This window comes from Pieris brassicae, chromosome 1 (assembly GCF_905147105.1).
Source record: "Pieris brassicae chromosome 1, ilPieBrab1.1, whole genome shotgun sequence".
Taxonomy (NCBI): domain Eukaryota; kingdom Metazoa; phylum Arthropoda; class Insecta; order Lepidoptera; family Pieridae; genus Pieris; species Pieris brassicae.
In genome coordinates this window covers 23395928-23419711 of record NC_059665.1, presented here as the reverse complement: position 1 = coordinate 23419711, position 23784 = coordinate 23395928, and the positions used below count along the sequence as shown (strand labels likewise).

At 33.2% G+C, this 23784-nt stretch overlaps 2 protein-coding genes across 2 annotated transcripts; one reads left to right on the top strand and one right to left on the bottom strand.

Moving 5' to 3' along the window:
• Positions 1–2: 2 nt before the first annotated feature.
• Positions 3–5617, bottom strand: LOC123706824 (probable aldehyde oxidase 4; the record flags this gene model as incomplete). Its single annotated transcript, XM_045656303.1, has 7 exons — positions 5529–5617; positions 3412–3566; positions 2692–2852; positions 623–987; positions 337–560; positions 162–264; positions 3–31 (listed from the first exon to the last, which is right to left on the bottom strand). Coding segments are annotated over exons 1-7 (1080 nt in total), but the record flags the coding sequence as incomplete, so codon positions are not given.
• A 5975-nt stretch (positions 5618–11592) lies between these two features.
• Positions 11593–21812, top strand: LOC123708957 (xanthine dehydrogenase 1-like). Its single transcript, XM_045660001.1, has 17 exons — positions 11593–11746; positions 13147–13304; positions 13533–13693; positions 13757–14133; positions 14238–14458; positions 14521–14623; positions 15011–15141; positions 15576–15863; positions 16096–16257; positions 16375–16503; positions 16718–17202; positions 18829–19012; positions 19184–19379; positions 19571–20337; positions 20631–20820; positions 20953–21066; positions 21140–21812. Exons 1-17 carry the CDS (start codon positions 11704–11706, stop codon positions 21208–21210), a joined length of 3780 nt encoding a protein of 1259 aa, XP_045515957.1. The 5' UTR covers positions 11593–11703; the 3' UTR covers positions 21211–21812.
• Positions 21813–23784: the final 1972 nt, after the last annotated feature.

Sequence of the window (23784 nt, the reverse complement as noted above, 5' to 3'; positions counted from 1 at the left end):
TAAATTATTTTTTTATTGCCTGAAGGCTGTACTGAAAAATAATTGTTCACTGTTTTATTAATATCCATTTTTAATAAACTCGATATAGGGTTTTCATTACTAAGTTTTGAGGGAAAATTTTCTGCTCTAAGCTCAAATTCGATAAATTTTCAACAACTTACGTATAGTTAAAGCAGCTCCTACAGTTTCTAAGATGAGGAATACATCAGAAGGGAAGTCCTTCTTTTTATGTTTGATCATTAAATTTCCAGCAATCGTACCTAACTATAAATATTAAAAAAAATAAACTACGAGATTAGAATATTAAATTAAATTATTATTGAAATAAATCCTTACATTTCGAACAGCTATATGTGCTACTTCCTTCAAATGCTCATTTAATACGTTAAGATAGTTGAATACTTCGTCCTTTTCTGATACTGTCTTAAATATGTCAATTAGCTCAGTTAATGTAGTCCCGGAACCTATCACCAAGTTCTGATCAAAATAATAACCTTTCAATTCGGAGATTTCGCTTATATCAATTAATATTCTTGGATATTCTGTAAGTGGAACAACGCCTGAAAAAAGCAAACTGTGAATAAATTATATTTTTGTACGTTTCAAGTTCATAATGATATACCTTTTCCAGTGTTTCCTGCAACCAAAATATAAGAATCATCTCCTGTTTTGTTTAATATTTCGAAAACTTCAGCAGTAGTTTGTATTTTGAACCATTCTCTATCGTCCTTTAGTTTTATATGGACCCTCTCTTCTTTTAAATTTACAAGACACCAGTCGAACTTATCGCAAGATTCTTTTGAACAAGCTTTTTCTTTACAAATGTCTAAGTCTTCTATATCTATAGTCAGCTTTTCACCAGATGGAGCATCAACAGCAAAACTTTTGGATGCATCCAGTATCGGTCTATATCCGGTACAACGGCAATTATTGCTCGCTAAAGATTTTTCGATTTGAAGCATATTCAGCTTTTTGTTTTTAAGAAGGCTAAAATAGAAAATAAATACTACAGAAAAATATTAAGAGACTAGCGGACTCGACAGACTTCGTTCTATCAAAAAGATTTAAAATGTGGGCGTTTTTTGTTCCTACCAATTTTATAGTCGGCGCAAAAAAATCTCCTGAACAGAACCGTCACCCTGATGATGATAGGGTGATGTGTGAGGTTCAGCTCGGGTGACCAAAGTATCATATCGCTTTCAACCCACTAAATAACCCCAACTGGGATATTTTCCTATTTGTAGGTATGTATTTAAATAATTTTGCACAGATAGGGATATTAAATTAATAATTCAAAAATTAAACCCTTTTTTAACGTGATTTGTTTGACAGATATAATGACGTGAAAATGACGTCGCATGCCAAAACTAAAATAAAATAAATAATATCGAGAAGCCAACCAAAATAAAAATCAGTACTAATGATCTATAGCTATTACAATTTTTGACTATTCAATTTCGTCGGGTTCGCGATATTGTCACTTTTGTTGAGTTTCGGAACGCGACAAAATCCTCCTACGCAACACGCACACTGTTTTGATAGATATGATTGAATTTGAACTTTGCGCAACGATAATAAAGTGCAAATAGACTCTTTGACGTTAGGAACACACCAACATTGCTTAGACAACAGTGAGTGCTTGTAATTTAATATGAACTTTATTGAATAGCAATGGAGTTAAAATTGACTCTAGAAAACGTTTGTATGGGAAAAGGGCTGTTTTTAGGGTTTTCCCGGAAATTATTCTCGCCTTTTAAACCTTCCCTAGACATCCACGAACATTTCAATCCGTTCAGCCGTTCTCGAGTTTTAGTGAGATTAACGAACAGCAATTAATTTTTATAAATATATATAGATATTTGTACAAAGAAATTTCGATCTGTCCTTAATTTTAAATATATGTTTCCAATTCCTTTAAAATTAAATTATACTGATTTTTCTGTGATATTTTAATTAATTCCATGAAATTTGATTTATTTATTTTAGAAGATTACAGTATGCCGCCGCAATAAACACTATTAAAATATTGTTACGAAGACAGGTTGACTTAAATGTTTCTCGATTTTTTTACAAGTTAGAGACGTTTTCAGTAAACAGAAATGTGATTTATAGCCTTATCAGGAGAGGCTCTATGACATATTAGAAAATTGTAATTTGCATAATGTTACCCTCGTTTTCAGTTTAAGCCTTTAAACATTTTTAAAGGCAAATTCAGAACATGTGTGAACAGTTTTGAGGAAATCCGTTTTCAGGCGTTTTCAGGACCAGTTATACCACTTTGATGAAGGGATATTCTAGACCGAATGTTCTAGGTGCGTGGGACAAGAACGACGTGATACGCGAGAGAGAGGGAACAATACAGGATCGGAACCTTCTTGAAGCCAGACTGAACTCTCTAGAACACACTACGACGGACTCATGTACAATATGCAAAAGAGATAAAGAGTAAAGATAATGGACATTCTAGTATAGTGCATTCTACTGCTACTGCTACTCAATACCAATCCTGCGAAGAGAGTTCTCGAACATAGTTCAAGATTATTACTAGGGGAATAAGCGAGCCGAAACGCGATCAATTAATTCAGTTTGAGTGGGATTCCGAGAGATAAAGTGCGAATAGTGAATAGAAGTGATAAGCGTAATTTGTGTCTTTTAGTGTAAACAAATTCCTCGATTTCGAATGATTATTACCTGTACAAAGCCATGACCCAGCCCGGGGTGCAATAACCACATTGGGTGCCATCCTTATTTGCAAGGGTTTTCTGTAAGATATGATAACCTTTGCCCCGGTTTCCAACACCCTCAATTGTTGTAACTTCCCAATTGTGACATGACAGTACTGAAACCAAACACTGAAAACATGATAAATATTAATATATTTAAATCTTGCCAAAAATATATTGACGTGATAACGTTTTATTAATCGTTGAACGTCGGCTGTACGCACGAAAAAAACATGACTCATTGTCACGTTCCGCCTGAGCCGAGTGTGCAAACGAGAGCGCGGATCAAGCGATTTGCACTCCATCGGCCAATGCAAATGTGTCCAAGTAAAAGAGAGACAGCGGCACAACCTGTGCGTATGAACTATTTTGTCAACTGTTTATAAAGTGAAATGAAAAGTTAATGTGAATTTTATTGAAAAAAAACTATAATTTTCAATAATTTTCTTTGTATAATAATTCTATTCAATTCACAAAAGTATGCAATTTTATATTTATGTTTTATTATGACGTTATCATGTAAAATTATCGTCCGTAAACCGAATTTACTGACAACCAAATTTTAAAGATAAAAATGTGGTCTATAAACTGCAGGTAATGTATGTTATATGGTACAGAAACATTTGTAGTGGGTAAGATTGTCAAATTGTTTTTGTTGCCAAATTCTTATAAATAATGAACGACTTACAGAGTTGACAGATTGTATATGTCCCTCGGGTGTCTTCACACTGACAATGCAGGCTCCACAACCTCCTTCCAGGCACATGTACTTGGTTCCTCGTAATTCTAGAGTCTGCCGAATGTAGTTCAAGAGCGTCGTAGTGGAGCTCACTTCTGAACCAACTGATATACGTTTTTATATATATTAATAAAAAAAGGAATACACAAATCCAAGTGACAGAGTAACACAAATTGGTTACAATTTCTCTGACAAGCGTCGACATTTATTACAGTAATAATATAATACTTAATAATAATATAAGTTTTTAAACGAAATTAACTACTAGAATTAATTACTAAAAAATAAATAATTTATTCAAGGCATGATTAATGGTTTACAATCGAATTAAGTACAAGGTTTCTTACAAAATTTACTTTATGTCTGTATAAAATAAAATAAGATCGATGTAAAAACATTATGAATACTTATATAAATTTTGTTATTCAGTTTTTCATATGATTCCGTCAACTCGTCACTTTAGGTAAAACAGGTGGACATAACCTGTTTTAGCTTTAATACCTTGAGTACAATATTTTTGTTTTATTCCTGAAATGTTTTCTGACTTTAAGTACCTTCTTAAAGTTAAGTAGGTTTCTTTCATCACAGTTAATATAACATTGTAAAATGAATTCTTGTCAAATGAATAAAAATTTTTTTCATATTTTTTATGAATTATGTAGTTCCATCGACTTTTGGCATGTTGCTAGTTCCCTATTGATCTATTGATTTGGTTCTTGAGTAGGTCAACGTTAGTTTGGGAAAAATGCACTCGACCATTACCATTTACAACCTAATCTTTGAATGTATGGAGAAATAACCCTTCACGATTTCATTTAGAGACCAATTTCCAGTAATATTTGTGTCGATTAACTTTCTATTTTATGTTTGTGTCTTTGAACAAAATTTGTTTTCCGATCTGTTTTGTGGGTTACTAGACTGTTGGTCATTAGTTTTGTTATATTTTCGTTCATTAGTGGTCCTACTTTTATTAGTCAAATATCTATTATATAATTTCACCACGGAAAAAAGTTGACAGAAGCAAAAATATTATTAATGCAGGTTTTAACCTTAACTCAACCGTAGCATAATACGATAAAATAAAATTATTATGATACAAAAAAATCTCAATTTGTTTAAACAGATGTCGTTTGTGTGATTCTCGTAAGTCAACAACGTACATAACAAGTTGTCTATGAAACTGAGTGTCTACCCAAAAATCAGTCCCTTGCCCATAAAGGAACTGAACAAATAAATAAATACATAACGTAGAGGTCAAATGTAAAATGTACATGTTAAAAATTATATTATGAAACATTTGTGCGATTTTTTTAAATAATATATTATCAGTTTCAGAAAATCAATATTTTTTTCTCCAGCTTTTATTTAGTGGTACAGCGTCACTAACCATAACAATACAACAATTTCATTAAGCCTTTGTTCTGAAAATTATCGTAACTTAATACTTGAATACTTCATTGCCGAATAATATTTTAAATTTTTGCGGAGAGATGATTCCTGTTTTAGAATACGGACTAGACGACTTCGATGTGCACAGAGCAGTTGTTTTAGGATACATTTGAAATACAGTAACAATTTTATATCTTATAATAACGATAAACTCTACTTGTTTATTTCCAACTTCATAATGCGATAATTGCAAGGTTTTTTTTTTGTACAAGCTCTTTTATCTAAAGTATGGCACCATTTTGGTAAACATAAATGTTACAAAAAAAAAAAACTATTTTGTTAAGCAGAAAAATATATTAATTAATCAAGCATCTGAATAATCTTTTACGTCATACGTTTACGACACTTTACAATCGTTTTCAAAGTGGTATGTAATATACTTTACATTAAAAAAGCCAATGGGCCGGATCGATTTGCCTTTAAGCAAAGACTTTCTTGCTTTTAAAGTACATAATATTGTGAAATAAAACTGTTCCATAACAACGTTTTTCGTAATAAAAAGATATTGTATGTCATTTAGATTCTATGAAGCACGACACGACAAGCAATACAAAAGGATTGTAAATCAAATTTGAAATGTAAAATCATTTTAACCATTAAAATTCAGATTATCTTACCAACACATGTCATGTCGTTTACTTTAAATTTAACTCTATCCATGTCTTGATTAACCGTGTACTAGTGAAAGACTAAAATAACTTAAATAATTTGATGACCTAGAAACTGTAACTAAAACTAATAGTGAACAATTCGTTGCTCGGTATTATTTCAAACTAAATGTTTTATTCAAATATTGATAAGATACAGCAAAACGCATATTTGTTTTCAGCAAATTGAATATTTTTGGTAGACATGTAAAATCAATAACAAATGTTTGTATAGCTTTTACTCTAAAAAAAATTCCAAAGATTACATAGTTCACGTTTCTTGTGTCTGAATATTACCTTACCCAAAGAGATTTAAATATTTTAAAGAACCCGATATAAAATATAGTATCACCAACCATATTATATGTCTCCTACTAATAAATAATTAAAATCAACAACAATAATGAGTTAAGCGCGCGTTGTGAAAATTTTAATGACGCGCACATAAAAACAGTACCCAAAAAATTTTTGGTCTACACGACTTATTTATAACACAAACCGTAGGTTGAAAATGGGCTAAAACAACCCAGTCAACCACAACAGAATGGCAGTAATAGTGAACGAGGAATTGAAAAAGGTGATATTTGCGAAGGGAAAAAATTTACCTGTTATTAGACGAATGAAAAGGTAATATATATTAAAAACTTCGTTAACAGTGGCCCTATCGAGATAATAACTTATTATCTAATGAAATTGCTGTATGAGCATTGTAGTTGTGTGTCATAGCGCCATCTAACGGAACTGTCGACATTGGTCGGCATCACGACTGATACTAATCGGTTGTTATTACTTCTTTGCATAGAGCTGTGTTGGCTTGAGCGTGAACCTTACAATACCAAGATTGTATGTTCAATAACTTTTGATTTTTTTAAAGTGTCGCTTATATACTATCTTTATCGATCTCTCGGTCGATAGACACTACAGCGTCGGTGCATGCATACAAATAAATCAATGGCGCTACAACCTTTTTAGGTCTGTTTCATGACCATTTGTTAAATGAATGGTGCATGCATAGCACAGAATATATTGTGCTAATGAAATCGATGATTTTATCGATTGTCTATGATAACAATTGCATAATTTAAGGATTAAATAATACACGATAATGGTTGAAATAATATTTTCTTATTGAAAGAGTGTGCTATTTACATTTTAATTTTTATCGAAACAACTAGGCCGCTAGTTTCGGGCAATTTCACGCTTTATATTTCTATAAAGTAAAATTACGACAGTATACCTACATATTTCTAATGGACGGTATTGTTTTAAACAAGAGTTTAATTTCCTATTATCAATAGACTATTTGACAAAATAAAAACCATTTCAGAGTATGTACAAGACTATGTGGTATTGTTTATTTTGTTATTGCCTTTATTTTTTTGTGGCAAAAATCTACGAAAGATATCGCCGCAGCAATTTTGATATGTTATGATAATTGCATTTTTTTGCAATAGCATCAATGTTAATTATCAATTTATGTTTATTATAACAATAATATATTTGCCACAAAATTACGTTCTTGAACATACCTACATCTGAAATTATAAATACAATGATATAAGTATAACGAAAGTCGTAATATGTAATTGGTTCGAGATAACGGGCATATATATAAATATTTAATGAAACTGTACTAGTTAAAGGTTGAGGGTTTAATGCATTTTGCTATGCAAATATCATAAACGTACATTTTATTTGGAATTAACTTTAAAAAGTAAATTAAATCAATTAAACATATTTTTTATGTCGCAGATTTGAAGCGATTCATATACCTAGTCTTGCCATAAATACTGAGACAAAGAAAAACATTTTTTGTGTATTGCAAATAACATTTATTACTTTTACAGTGTATTTGTTTAATATATAAATATAAAACAATTTAAAATATAAAAAGCTTATTCAAAGTGGTCTCCATTGGCTGCAATACAGCCTTTAAACGCTGAGGCCAGTTAATAATAGTAGCACGCTCTCTTTCCGTGGGAAAAGTCTTAACTGCCAATCGTACGGATTGATTTAGGGACTCCAAATTATCGTGGAGTTTGGAGCAAGTCGTACTCTCTAAAACTGACCATAAATCATAATCCAGCGGAATTAAATCGGGATTAGACGATGGCCAGTCTTCACCTCTGATATATTCCAAAACGTTCGTTTCCAACCAAGACTGCGTAGCCCCAGCATAATGACCCGGCGCCGAGTCTTGCTGGAAGGACCATTCTTGGGTATTGAACATGGTGTTGTTTAGGGGCTTCACTACCGTCTCAAATGGTATCTAGATATCTTCCTTAGAGCTTTGAGTGAGTAAACAAAATTTTTCTGTGATTTGCGTGCCGCTTCAGTAGTTGTTTCGGTTTTACCACCCTATGCTTTTTTAAATTATTAGTTAAGAAATTACTAGTACGTCTCTTATAGGCTACATTTTCTGAGTCAACTTTTACAATATGCGACATGGTTGGTGACTCAAATGCTGTATTTGACATCCTCACATGTGATGAAAGCTGGATATATTGCTATGAATCCGAAACCAAAAGACAATCAGCTCAGTGGGTGTTTCCTTTTTAAGATTGACCAACTAAAGTAAAGAGAGGAAGAAGTCAAGGTAAAAAGACGATTGCCTCATTCATTAGTTGGAAAGGTCTTTTCGCGATAGTTGTGCTAGAAGATGGAAGGATTAGTCACATACTGTATGTGACTATGGTAGGTGTCGAGATAATCAGCCACACGCCATACAGTCCTGACCTGGCGCCCTAAGACTTTCATTTATTCCTAAGAATTAAAGATAAAATTCGAGATATTCGCTTTTTGAGCTTTGAAGATGCGATGAAAGCCTACGAAAATGTCATAGAAGAGACCCCTAAGGAAGCATGCGCCCAGTGATTATCTCAGTGGTTCAGGCAGCTCGGCTGCAGGTCAGGTAGCTCGGCAACTATAATTAACTATCAACTTCGTCTGGCTAGGTTTTTCTTTCCAACCAGAACAAAAATGACAGTGAGTAAAGCCGCGCTTTTGCCACTCTACACTTGCCATGTGGCATTTCAATTAAGTTTATGCATTTTAACATCTTTAAATGATCACCCTCGCTATAATATCATTTCGGTCGAAGGACCGTTGATCTAGTAACACAGTAATGGTTTAATTTCATCCAATTCCGAGTTGCAAGTAAATGTGACAAATTAGTCAGGTCCCCCATAATTTCTGACGTAACGCATTCATTCGTCATTTCATCATGCGTTTTTTTAATTTAAATAACGCAGAGGACCTGTAACTGATGATAATAAGACGGTAATATTATATGTTGACCAATATTTGATGGGTCAACATTAACGTCTTGGTTTAAGGCATATCTAAGATGGTAAAAATCGTCAGGCCTCAGTTGTTGTTGATTCAGTGAAATATAATTTAATCATTCAGAAATCATTTTTGCCATAATGTCGACATAGGATTCAAATAACTTACTCTTAATTTAATCAATATGCGTAAAATAGCATAAATGTAACATTTTTGTTCCGCGCTGTACCTTGTTGTGATATGATTATATTAAAACCTTCTTCGCTTATAAAAAATAATTATGAAACTCTTCTTAGCTGCTCGTATTTATTGTGCAAAACTATATCTACCTCTGTGTGCTGTCTGTGGTGTGCGATCAGAATTAGCTTTAAATTTTCTGAAGAATGAAATTCTAAGTTTTGTTTAAAACTTTGTATATATAAATTAACTTCCTGTTCTCAAATGAAGGGCGTAAAACGGACTAGAAGAACTGGCAATAAACTCTCGGCCACTCTTTTTAGTCACCAAGTTTTTTTTGTTTTACACAATATTTGTAAGGCGCTGCAACCAATACACCATATTCCACGTGATATCTTTGAGTAATTAATAATAAAAAAATAAAAATAAGATACATAGATTTGTCCTAAATCAGCTGTAGGCATGGTGAAATAGTGGTACGCATTTAATTTAAGTCCACAAGTAGCACCCGTTCACGAGTATGACACATGGCAGCTATTTATTTATAAATAGTCGTATAATGAATATAGTAGTCCTAAAAAGTACGTTTTAACTAAAACAGGAAAATGTGCTATGAAGTAACAGAAAAAGTTAAATAAACTAATGCATAAATTAACATCAATAATCAATCTATAAGTTTTTAACCGGAACAAAAAATCTGCTACACTACACATAACTACAGTAGTTGGAGATTACGGTATGGTAGACATTTTTGTAGATATTGATACGTTATATATAATAAATAGCCACTTGTATGGGTGTAGTGATAACAATGATAGAAGCTATAGTCGAAGCCAGGAATGAGTCCGGTCTACCAACCAACAAGTGGTTTTCTATTGGTAAATGAGCCTTCCTGACCACCTGCATGGCTGGTTGGTTCACATTTCGTGTAAGTAGAAGGTGGCCTGTGTACGGCCTGGGAAATCTAACAGGTCGGAAGGCACAGAAGAATGATCATACACTTACGGATTAAGAAAAAAGAAATCGCTACTCGCGTGAAAATCCTTCCTCTATTTTTGTTCTTTAAGCAAAATAAGTTATTTTTCCAGATGGCCCCTACACTGTTGCTAAAATCTGTTTGGCTTGCGCTACTAATATTGAAGATTTTAAATTCTATTAAGGTAACTAACACATACATATTTGCAACGCTGCTTGCGCCTTGACACATGAAGAATAAAGGATAACGCAACTTTCAACTTTTACTTTTGCTTGCTTTAACTTTTGCTCAAAAACTGAAATGACATTGGACTGTCCGTGTAGCGAAAATGTCTAGCAGAAAGTGGACCAAACGAATTACCCTATGGAAAGAGCCACCAGGCAAGAGGCGGAAGGGGAGACTCTTAGACCGCTGGGAAGATGACCTGAAAAGATCCGCTGGCATAAACTGGTACACCATAGCACAAGACCGACAAAAATAGGCATCTTTGGAGGATAATAGGCATCTTGAAAATAGGCCTTTACCCAATCCGGGTAAAGGCCTCATCAAAAAAGGGTAAAGAAAATAAAATCCAATTCATAAATAAATAAATATATATATCACTAACATAATCTAAGCTAACCTACGAACAAAAATCAATATTTTTGGTTAATATAATATAGCAACTAATAACTATTGTAAAACAGGAAATAAAAAGGCTTAGTATTATTATTAACTGAACCTTAGAATCCAACTTAACCTGCATTGTATATACTTGTGCGCAGCGGTTTGTGGGTTTTCGAACAGTGGGCTCTAAAATAATGTACACTCTTTAAAAACGTATGATTACTTTGTTAGCCGTCCATGGAGGCTACGACTACATTACAAATAAGGCCCTTTGAGCGTCATTTTAGTTAATTATATTTTTATTGTAGACTACGATACCAGAATATCCAAGCGTATCATCATAGTCCTTCATAACATAATATTTTGGCTTGGGTCCGGCTGAAGATATCCGGCTGCTTTAGTCCCTGACTCTAAGGCAAGATATTTTTGGACTAATAAGCAATTTAGAACACTTTTTATAATCTACACACTTTTGCAACATAATTCGATTTACATAATTAGAAGCCTGATTAGTTATAGGATTAATAAAATATTACTATAATTGCCTTTTTTATTACTCAGAGTCACAGTTAAACGCTACGACACATAGTAATGTAATGCTTCTTTCGTGTCTAGATTGTCGAAATCGTCAATGCAATGGTATAGTGGTTGTATAGTGTATACTGATACATTTTACAAACTGACCATGTCTACAACTTAGTTTTCTGAAATGTTTTTTTCACAGTTTTTACACAGTTTTAATGTGGATCAATAACGTGAACAACCACAAAAATTCAAAGTAAAATTATGTCTATCACATATAAAGTATCCATTCCTGTATAAATAGTAACTTTAAGCATCGTGTAAGCAAGCTGAATTTAAAAATGCTTATTTAGCTAGGTTTTTATATTTTTTAGATTGTTTTACCATTTTAGATTAATAAGTTTATGAAATGCAGTTCTGAAAATTGTCTTGTGCTAGTCAAAAGAATTTAGTCGTTGTTGGATTGTTCCACATACGTTCATACATGTATATAACGTAACTTGAATTACGGTGACTACTGGTTTTGGAGATTAATACATGGATGCATGAGTTGAGTGCGTGTCGTCGAGAGCGCCGGACATGGATAGGGTTCAGTTCCAAGTAAACGGTGTTGACCATACCGGTATGTTACTTTTGAATATTTCTAAAATGTGTGAATTCATACTATTTACTTTTTGACCCGAAGCAATAAAATATTATCTACAGTCTAGCTCAAATAAAATGTATAGTAAGTTTAAGAAGATTTTTCTGGTATCTTGCATTTTTTACCGCTACAAAGCCAGTCATAATAACACTGTAATGTAGACAATTAAGAGAATGGTAAAAGCAATTACTCTTAGTATTTTTTTAATTTTACACTTTATCGAGCATAATACAATTTAATGTGAAACAAAATAAAAACGACCTAATCGCTATTAAGCGAATGCAAGCTTACGTATCGGAATAAGTCATTCATATAACCTTATATGAAACGTGTTTTTTGTGTCGGAAAGGTTTGGCCTGGCAAACAAATTAGATTGACCTTCAATTTTTTTACCTCAGAGACATCAATTGTCTGTATCAATGGTAGGTTAGTAATATTCCCGTCACTTCTTACCTGAAAATATAGTATTCCATAAGTATGCTTGTGTGTTAGACAATATTGGCCCTTTATTTGTGCGTATTGTGTACCTTGTACCTTCTGTACCTTCGTCCCGTCCCACACCGTGCCAAAGCGCAACTGAACTAGTATGTATGTGAAAGAATAGCCCACGTCTTAATATTCCCTAAATTAGTCCTAAAAATATTACAAATCCAAATTTATAAATAAAATACCTTTATGCTATTCTTAGTTTAAATTAAATAAATATTTAATTCGATAGACATACATTACCAATCTCAAAAACTATCTCTAATAACTTTTATTTTGCATAAAAGTAGATCTTGCAATGAAGTTATAACATAAATTGAAATGAAAGAGGATCACTATTTTGGTATAAACAGCTGGAATGGAGGCCAATCGTGAAAGGAACTTTTTTAATCTAACAGTACTCGCATGAGCTGAATGCCAAGCTTTTGATGCTGCAATGTATAATAAAGGCTAACTGTAATAACTAGTACAGGAAATGTCAATCATGTAGTTATCTCCAGAGAAGTTTACTTATTACGCTGTAATAACATATTTTATATCTATAAAACACAACCTACCATAATTTTGCCCCTTTACGAAGAGTGCTGGGGTGTCGTGTAAAGAGTATCTGCTTGCTTATGTTTTAATATCTTTATTATAACCTTAACTTAGTGCGCATGCTCTTACTGACATTTATACGAAGAGTTTTCAAAACACAACCTACCATAATTTTGCCTCTTTACGAAGAGTGCTGGGATGTCATGTAAAAATGAGTATCTGCTTCCTTAAGTTTTAATATGTTTATTATAACCTTAACTTAGTGCGCATGCTCTTACTGACATTTATACGAAGAGTTTTCAAAGTTATACATTAATTGATCAAATTTTCGGTAAACATGTTTAAACTTATTCTAGTTGGCTGTGAACTAAGTTCAAATGTAACATTGCTGGAGTACCTAAGGAGATGGCTGGAGCTGCGCGGTACGAAGTACATGTGTCAGGAGGCCGGTTGCGGTGCATGTATCGTCAGCGTCGTAAAGTGTCCCGGTGGACCTACAGAAAGTGTTAATGCCGTATGTAACTAAAGCTACAAAGTCTGTTTTGTTCATAATATGTACCGATATTTTATAAAATCAATTCGTTGCTTAAACCGTGACCTAAAGTCCACTACTTTAGGTCACGGTTTATACATGAGAAGAAGAGAATATGATATAAAGGCAGTGTCACAATATTTCTAGTAATATTCAAACAAATACTGAGTACCCTTAGTATTACTAATACAGATAAAATTTTGTTGACAGTGCATGATATTGATAACGTCATGTCACGGCTGGGAGATTACAACTATAGAGAAGGTGGGCAATAGGCTAGAAGGTTACCACCCACTACAGAAGTGCCTCTATGAGAGTAATGGCACTCAATGTGGCTACTGCAGCCCTGGATGGGTCATGGCGATGTATAGGTACGTTATATCAATAAAGTGTTCATTTTTAAGAACATAACTGATTTCATCCCATTTTATTAGCTTGCTTAAGAAGAAGAAAATGACGATGCTTGAAATAGAAAAGTCGCTGGCCAGCAATATTTGTAGATGTACTGGATACCGACCCATTTTGGAGGCGTTTAAGAGGTTCGCGTCCGATTCCCCGGACCCATACCTCATTGCAGACATTGAGGACCTTAGCATTTGCAACAAAACAGGGGAAGCTTGTTCTCAAACTTGCGAAGATTATGATTGGTGTGTAGTCAATAAAGAAGACGTGAAACATACCACTTTATTACATATAAAACTCAGCGATAACCGAGATTGGTACAGAGTAGAAGACATAACAGATGTATTCAAAATTCTTAATCTGTACAGAACTGATTCTTACATGTTAATAGGAGGAAATACTGCTAAAGGTTCGTTATTGTCAATACATTTTCCTTTTAAAGAGGATCAATCGTATTTAAAAGGAAGATGTTAAGTATAAAGATATGTTAATAATTTATTAAAAATTTTACAGGAGTTTATCCAATACTGGAGTATCCCCGAGTGCTGATAGACGTATCATCCGTAGCAGCACTAAAGGGCTACTATTTGCAGCAGAACTTAGTCGTGGGTGCAGGAAACACTCTCACGGAGCTCGATGAGATATTCCACCAAATGTCTCAGCACGATGACTTCCGCTACCTTACAGTGCTGCAACAGCATCTCCAACTGGTTGCGCATATCCCGGTTAAAAATGTGAGTACATTGTTGTAAAGGAAATCATTATAGGTAGCTATTAAAATGAGTATTATTTACAGATCGGTACAATTGCCGGAAATTTGATGATTAAAAATAGACACAAGGAATTTAATTCGGATATTTTTCTTCTTTTTAATACAATCGGCGCTGAGCTCGGTATTTGTAAGTATTGGAATGTTGTTAAGAATGTACTGTACGTAGTAAATAAAGTATTAACAGAAAAAAAACAATTTTAACTGAATGTTTACAACAACACTAGACAAAACGAATAAATTAAGTTATTAGGACATTAGATACGGCTGAAAACACGTATACCTACTATGCAGCTAAAATTACCCGGTTCGTTAGCTGTAATCATACAATTATAATTATTAGGTAAATTTATTTTAGCCTGTCAAAAAGGGACGGAATAATTGCATTCAAATTAAATTTTAAAACTTGTTTTTAAAAATCTTCCACATAATTAAAATTTAACTCTATATTTGATATAAGTTTAATAATATATACATATAATATCACTGATTGTGTATATTACATATTTTATCACAGTGAATGGTCATGGAAATGCTACTAGGATAAGCATGGAAGAGTTTCTAACAGCAGACATGAGAGGAAAAGTGTTGCTCAATGTTCTACTGCCACCACTTAACAGTGAATTTACAAAGATTGTTACTTATAAGGTGAGCTTTTCTTATTTAATACATTTTTTGGTTAGCCGAATTATCAAAATAAACTTCGAACATAATCTTATAATTACAGTCCGTTAATTATCTCTAAGATATTATTACACAAAATTGTTAGAGAACAACGATTTTGAGTTTGTTTTATTGTTAAATGTAACTATATTAGATAACATGTTTTAATACGCTGCCCAGACTAGCGTGACGCCTGTTTAATTTATATGCTAAGCGACAAAACGGCACATTTCTAGACTAGTAATGAATGTATGTATTGTAATTTTACTACAAATATCTGGTTATCCTTTGTATTAGTAAATATTTGTAACAGTTGGTATGTACTGGAACCCTCTCGGGTAAATGTATTGTAATACGAATATAATAATTGATGTGTGGTGGTCAATGCTCTCAAGCAAACTTTGATATATTGTTTCCAGATAATGCCTCGATCTCAAAACGCTCACGCAGTTGTTCATGCCGGCTACCTCTATAAATTCGGTCCCCACAATGGGCTTTTGGATTGTCGTATAGCTTACGGTGGTCTCTCAACTGGCTTCCACCGAGCCCGTAGAACTGAAAAATATCTAATCGGAAAAAACCTCTTTACTAATGAAACTTTGCAGGGATCTCTTAGTATCCTTAATCAGGAAATGGTTGTAGTAGCAAGCCCTCCGGAAATGTCAGTTGAATATAGACGGAAGTTGGCTCTGGGTTTGTTCTACAAGGTATTATGTTTGACTAATATTCGAAATTTAATATTATTATAACTTTTCTTATAAGTAAAAGCTTATTTGTTTTTTATGATATCTGAAGCCAAATTACGGTATGGTGAACAAAGTAATGTAAAATTTCCAAATTCGGTTTCAACCTGCCTGTGTGATATAGAACCCCTAACTTATTTATTTATTATATTAATAATCTATGTAATGACTTACGTGTTATACGGGTTTTCTCTAGGGTCTGCTGTCGTTGTGTCCTGAAAGCATTTTAGCACCTCGTTACAAATCAGGAGTGGTGAGACTACGAGATTGGAGAACACTGTCTGAAGGAAAGCAAATTTTCGAGACAAATCCCTCTTTATGGCCACTTAATAAGCCCTCACCGAAGTTTGATGGATTGGTATTCATTTTATTTCACATTTGATGTCGTTTATTACGTATCCTAAATACTTTAACAGTTAATTGTATACTTACATTGTTTCGATTTTATTTTAAGCTGCCTTTTTACATCTAATAGATCCAATGCGCCGGTGAAGCCTCCTACTCTGAAGACGTACCGTCATTGCCAAAAGAGGTGTTTGCTTCGTTTGTCCTTTCCACTGTCGCTCTCGGGACTATTCAGCATATTGACGCTGCTGAAGCATTGGTAAAGATGTAAATAATATGTTATTATGTGATCTACTATAAAAAATCTGTAAAACTATTTATGTTTACACGAGTTACACGTATTACTATAAAATATGTTTTCGTATTTTTATTACAATTAAATATTTGCTTATAAATCAGTTAATTTTGCTTTAATATACAAATATCAATAAAAGCTAAATGGCATACACTGCATTATTTAACATATTTTATAGAAAGAACCTGGTGTCGTGGCCTTTTATACGGCAAAAGATATTCCTGGTCAAAACAGTTTTACACCTGCTGGAACCCCGTTTTACATAGCAGATGAGGAAATCCTTTGTGAAAAAGACGTCAAATTCTACAACCAACCTCTTGGGATTATTGTTGCTGAAACACAATATATAGCAGAGAGAGCAGCATTACTTGTTAAAGTGACTTATACGAATGTAAGATTACCGCTCTTGGACATAAAAATAGCAAAAAATGATGCTAGTAGAATTCAAGAGTATTTCACGTCTCCGGCTACGAACAGGGGAAATAATGTAGTTAAGGTAATAAAGGGTGAAATGTCCATATATGCACAATATCACTTTTGTATGGAGACGTTAGCCTGCGTGTCCCATCCTATAGAGGAAGGCATCAAATTATATTCGACGACGCAGTGGATGGATGGCGTGCAGCGCATGGTATCCAGGGCATTGAAGATTCAGCAAAATAAGTAAGCCTTCGTTTAACCACCTTTTTTCTATTTATAATATCAAACGATATTTATTTATATGTTTTGTATAAGCCTAATACATATTCATTATCATATCACTGTAGTTTACATTTTAATTAAAAAATATATGAATATATAATATATTTAAAAGGTGATACTTTTTATAAGAAACAAGTTCAACAAACTCAAACTCATAATAAGTTTTTTCATATAGGTAATTAAGTACACTTAATTACACTTACGTCGTAAAATAAGTTAAATAAATTCTAACTTTACATTTACTACCAGTTTGCAAGTTAAGGGCGTAGCAAGGGCGAGCGTGCAAGAACCGGCACAACCTCCTCCTCCTCAACGGGAACTCTCCGCCACTCTTTTTAATCGCCAAGTTTTATGACGTACAATTTTTTTGAACTGGAGCAAATCAATCCCAAGGATTCGTATAATTTCAATATTCGTCAAATTCATAAAAAAGCTTTATTTATTATTTACGATTAACGAGAGATCGGAATGATATGTCCTATATAAGGAGTTGTGTATTTCTGGAGCCTGATTGTTCGTACGATTAAATTAGTTCTGTTTCGAGTATGATACTGGTGAAAGTCACCATTTGATTTTAAATCGGTTATATTTTTTACATACCCAAGGCTTCAAGAATATATTGACCAGATAGTATCATAATATTTAATTCCTTAAACTTATTCCACACCGACTCCCTTGGGGAACTCAACAAATACCCCCGAAGTCCGCTTCTGCAGCACAATTATGGATTGAACCTCTGCAGCAACACCCAACAGTAGAAAACCGTACGACATAAAGCTGTGAAAGTAGCTATGATACACAATTTTAGCCTTGTCCTTATCAGTAAACTGTCGGATTTTCTTTACTGCATATGCTTCAGAGCTCAGCCTATTCGAATGAGTCTCTATGTGTGGGCCCCACAGGAGTTTACTATTTATTGCATAGGTATAAGCCTAGAAATACAGTTTTGTCACCAAAGTTAGTCACTGTCCTTATCTTTCAGGTTATAAATATCTAGCTTTAAAAATAAACTTGATCTAGTATTTTTTGCTGCAGTTTGAAGGATCAGACTTGAACAATGGTGTAATCTTACTTAATTTCATTTGGCCCACACTAGTGTTATATTACTTTTCATCCGTACATTTCATATAATATTAAACTTTTACGGTGTAATTCCTCATTTGCCCAGTCACAGAAACTTGTTTTCTCAGAAACCAATAAAGTCTTATGAGTAAATACTTTCTTGATTTCATTAATAAATGGAATGAAATTTATTAATTAAATTTTTTTAAACGAATGACACTAAGTATGTTACTAATTTACACAATATGTCCTCTAATACATTTTAAACATTAACATAGACAGCTGACGGAGGAAAATATATATAGACAACAATGAATTTCTCCAATTCCACACAGGACATTTCAATAGTTTTACTATAGCTATATAGTTGATAATATCCTTTCTTACTTTGCATTTAAGTTTTTTATTGGTTAGGATTAATGAGCCACCTTGAATTGCATTTTCCCTGCAAAACACACTACCGACCCTGTGGTTACAAAAATTAAATAAAACTTCACATTTTTAACATACTTTCGTATTTTATAGAATAGATGTGTTTCTACGACGACTTGGAGGCGCCTACGGTATGAAAATATCTCGAGGAGCCCAGGTATCTATTGCTTGTGCGTTGGTAACACACAAATTGAATAGACCATGCCGATTTATTCAGTCACTCAAAAATAATATGAGCATCGTGGGAAAGAGATTTCCATGTTCTATAAATTTTGAGGTAACTATTAAATTATTTTTAAATGTTAAAAATGTGAATAAATCAACGTTCGTCAATATTTTTGACTTATTAATAACGTATATTGATTAACGTGATTAAATATTAATATATTTATACAGTATTACTACTAGAAATAAATAAGTTAAGCTTTATTTATAAATGTTCATTCAGGTTTCAGTCAATAGTGCCGGTCGTATCCAATATAACAAGTACGATCTTTTCGAAGATAACGGATATATTGTAGGAGAACCCATAGCCATTTTCAGCACAGATGCTTTCAATAATTGTTACGACAAATCATCGTGGGATTTCAAATTATACAATGCTGTAACAGATACGCCGTCTAATACGTGGTGTAGATCTCCCGGTAAGTATTTGTACAATCCATTCTAGTGCATGGTAATCAATAGGCATGGTGTCAATGGTTTCAGTGACTTCTTCTTTGTAAAAAATTGCTTATTTTTGCCCGCGCTAAGTCCTTGATTTGGGAACTCGTAGTGAATGTAAATTTAGACGTTTTTTATTATGTAAAGTTGAAAGTTGTTTTTTTTTCAATAGGAACTTTAGAATCTATAGCAATGGCGGAGTTATTAATGGAAAGAATATCGTATGAGGCCAATTTAGATCCTGTTGACGTGCGTCTCGCTAACTTAGATATCCTGAATCATAACGATATAAGAGAGCTCGTTAATACATTAAAAGAGAACTCACAGTACGAAGAACGGCGGCGAGATGTTGACAAATTTAATGCTGAAAATAGATGGAAGAAAAGAGGACTTAGACATTCATTCTTAAGGTGGAGCCCCGCCGGGTCAATATCCCTTAGTATAAATATTTCTGTATACCCAGAAGATGGGACGGTAATTGTAACACATGGCGGTGTTGAAATGGGCCAAGGTGTGAACACGAAGGCCGCTCAAATTTGCGCATATCACCTTAATATACCAGTTGAAAAAGTACAAGTTAAACCTAACGATACCACAATATCACCCAACTGTTTTATTTCCGGAGGCAGCATAACATCTCAGTTTGTTGGAGTCGGTGTACAAAAGTGTTGCCAGAAACTATTAAAAAGATTAGATCCAATAAAGAAGAAGATGGAAAATTCCAGTTGGGAGGATATTATTAAAGCCGCTTCAACTGCAGAGATTGATCTGCAGGCTCACTCTAAAACTGGAATGGCAGACGTTAGGAATTATCATATTTACGGCGTAACACTGGCCGAGGTGGAAATCGATGTTTTGACAGGAGAATGGAATATAATAAGAGTAGATTTGATAGAAGATGTTGGCCGCAGCGTAAATCCTGAAATCGATATCGGTCAGGTGGGGTAAAATAAAATATGTAGACTATATGAACTTGAAATTTCATATTTTATATATGCAACATTAATCACGGAATCGGTAAATAAACGTAGCAAAACCTCTTTCGTTGAAGTCTGTTTAAATACACACACAAAAATTATATAATGTAGTTTATATTTTATTTTCCAAAAGAATCAGAGATGGAGTTGAAATCTTCTTTTTAAGTTCATCATCGTTTATTTTTTCTTCACCATATTCAATATTCTACATATTTTATTGAGAGTAAATCTTTAGAAAGTTATTATCAATGGTAGGTGGAAGGTGCATTCGTGATGGGATGTGGGTACTGGACGACTGAAGAGCTGGTTTTCTCTCCAACCGGGGAACTGTTGACTGATCGCAGCTGGCACTACTGGGTGCCGCAGGCTCGAGACATCCCACAGGACTTTCGCATATATTTCCGAAAGAAGTCCTTTAGCATTGACTATTTACTGGGATCCAAAGGTAACATAAACAATATATGCATACAATCTTATAATTAGCTTTTATTAGTCATTTAAAATTTAAAATAGGAGGAAATGTATGTTTCGTCTTTAGAATCTATTTAAAATAATTATTCAAAAAAATATATTTCAGCAACGGGTGAGCCAGCCACGTGCATGGGTGTAGTTATCCCAATAACAATGAGGGAAGCCATCGTCGAAGCCAGGAAGGAGTCCGGTCTACCAACCAACGAGTGGTTTACAATCGGTAAATTATCGATAATTATATTTGTAAGGCAATATACCAATTCATTGATTTATATTTTATAATGGACTTTCAGATGGACCTTATACAGTGGAAAAAATTTGCTCATCATGCGCTACCAAAACAGAAGATTTCAAATTTTATTAACAATTAAAAAATATCTTTTTATCATTTATTTATTGGCAAACACGCCATCTATTGTCACAATGTCATACTATCAACAGTGCGCACGCGCACATGCTGGTTCGTAATCTTAATAGTACATTTTGTTTTTTAATATCACTACAGATGTCACTTGTACGAACGCCTTCTTTATATTGAATTTTTTTTACAGATATTGTTATTAAATGGTCGTTTAGTATTTAGGGGAATTTGTGAGTACCTCCGTTATATTTTATAACTAAAGCAAAAGCGAGATTTTATTTATTTAATGTAAAATTTTAAAGGAATTCATTTTCAACTTCAAAACAATAACAGTACTACAGAGAACAATAATAGCAAACGAAATGGCTCTATGTCAACAAAGGCAGGCACTATTTCCGGTTTTCGGTAGATACCAATTTTCGTTCATATCCGATCTCGGTATTGCGATGCTTATAAAATATTTGTCTCGTCTTTAAATGCTTACAAAGAGTTATTTATTGTATTAATTCTGAGTAAAATCACACTAAGAAAAATGACAGTCTTGAGGTACTTTACATATATATTTTTATATATTGTAACACATAAGTTTATGAGATTACTACGAGATGAAAAATAAAAACAGTTTCTGCTATACATGTTTTATTATTTTTTCGAATCGAAAACATACAATTTCTATAGATATGGCATAATGTGTAATCTTAATATTATTACCGAGTACAAGGTCAGTCAGGACGATGACCTCGGCGCACACAATCTATTTTTCATGAACCCCAACCATTTGTTAAGAAAACACACTCTGTTTGGGACATATATTGAGCCCTAACAAGATTGCGTCGAAATTAGAAACAATATCAATTGGTTTAAATTTAGTAAGGAGTTTTAACACAATGCTGCATCGCTGACTGTGGAATCTACAAACAATTCTACTAAACAACCAAATACCTTACTCGCAACGTTATTTTATCAAACATTATTTTTATTTATTAAGCTACAAAATTAGCTTTATAGTTATACACTATTTATATCAAATCATTTGTTACAAAGGTTAGTGCTAGCTAGCTCAGGCATCAACGTTAGACTCAACCCTGAGGTCGTATATTCAAACTCCAAGTAAATGAAAACTACTTAACAGAAAATTACCTTATATAATGAAAACTCACGGAGAAAATTAGAGAAAATACAATAATCTATATGGGAAAAAACTTGAGACTATCTTATTCCAAATTTAATAAACTGTCTACTAGCTGCACTTACTGATATAACAAGAATTAATATTAAATTAAAAAAAATATATATTAAAAAAACACTAAATTTATATTATTTTCATAAATAAAACAATTATACATTATGCATAAAAAATATGATAATCAGACATCGTCATTTAATTCATATTCGAATTTCGAATATAGGAATACATTCTGTATTCGAATGAGAATTATCGTCAAGAACAGGTTTCTTGCATCGGCTATCTGTGGAGCGTCAATGTTTCAATTGGTTTGTGACGTTTTGCGTGCAATGTTGCGTGTATAATGTTATAGTGTATGTCAGTGGCCTTAGTATATAACTTAATATAAATATGTTCGACGTCCTGGTGAACAGAACTGTGTCCAGTTTGTGTTTCCACCACACCAACTTCTTTTGTATTTAAGATTATGTATACAATAAACGATTTAACTAATAAAAAAATTAATAATAATTACCTATACCATTAAAGATCATACGTATCAGACGTTAAAGACCCAAAAATCGACGTCGACATGACACTCATGTGGCGATCACCTGTTTAAAAAAACAAAATCTAAGAACAGATCTGCAGCTAAGGCCGGTTTTACTAATTATCGTTAAGAGTAAATTGCTAATGTGTACTTTAAATAAATTTGTTATGTCTAATTTATAAAAATAATTTTATTGGGGATTTCCGATTGATTTAACTTTATTCAGACACAAGATGGCGCTAGTAGGTGACTAGATCGCGCTATCACAAGAGCGTAGAGTCAGTATTAATTATTTTCAGGAAGGTGAATCAATTGCCATCAGAAGGGTCTTAACTGACTCGACTGAACAGCGAGTGATGAACTGGGAAATGATCACATTGATTACACTCCGCTCGCTCTCGTCTCAACTATCGCAGAGACTTGAGTTGAATAACTGACGCTGTTTTTGGCCTATTTAGTATATAATGAATGAAAATCAAACTTACTAGTAGTAAGTTATTATTTTAGTTTGAATACAAACTTTTAACCTATTTCTTTTGTAATCAATCAAATTTGTAAAAAATCAATTAAATAATAAAATGTTCTAACAAAATAATCTTCGTATTCAAATTAAACGATAGGCCACAACTAGTGTCTTTTCCACAGACTATCAAACAAAAATTAGATAATTAAATATCGTGGATTTTTCAATGCAATGCAATCGTTATGGCATACAAGAATTGTTTTGTAGTTGTTGAAATTTTTATTAGGTACTATTTTTAATGTAACTTGTAACTTTTACTTTCGACGACTTCTTAGTTTCATGTATCCCATTCCGTCTTTACGAAAAGATGAAGGGGATTCAATACAAGAGAAGCGATAT

What these genes read in the sequence shown, in the direction of transcription:
- LOC123708957 (XM_045660001.1), top strand. Translation starts at nt 11,704, where the DNA reads ATGGATAGGGTTCAGTTCCAAGTAAACGGTGTTGACCATACCG. An exon ending in CGCATATCCCGGTTAAAAAT is followed by an intron (nt 14,459 to 14,520) that starts GTGAGTACATTG and finishes TATTATTTACAG; the next exon opens with ATCGGTACAATTGCCGGAAA. An exon ending in CAACGAGTGGTTTACAATCG is followed by an intron (nt 21,067 to 21,139) that starts GTAAATTATCGA and finishes ATGGACTTTCAG; the next exon opens with ATGGACCTTATACAGTGGAA.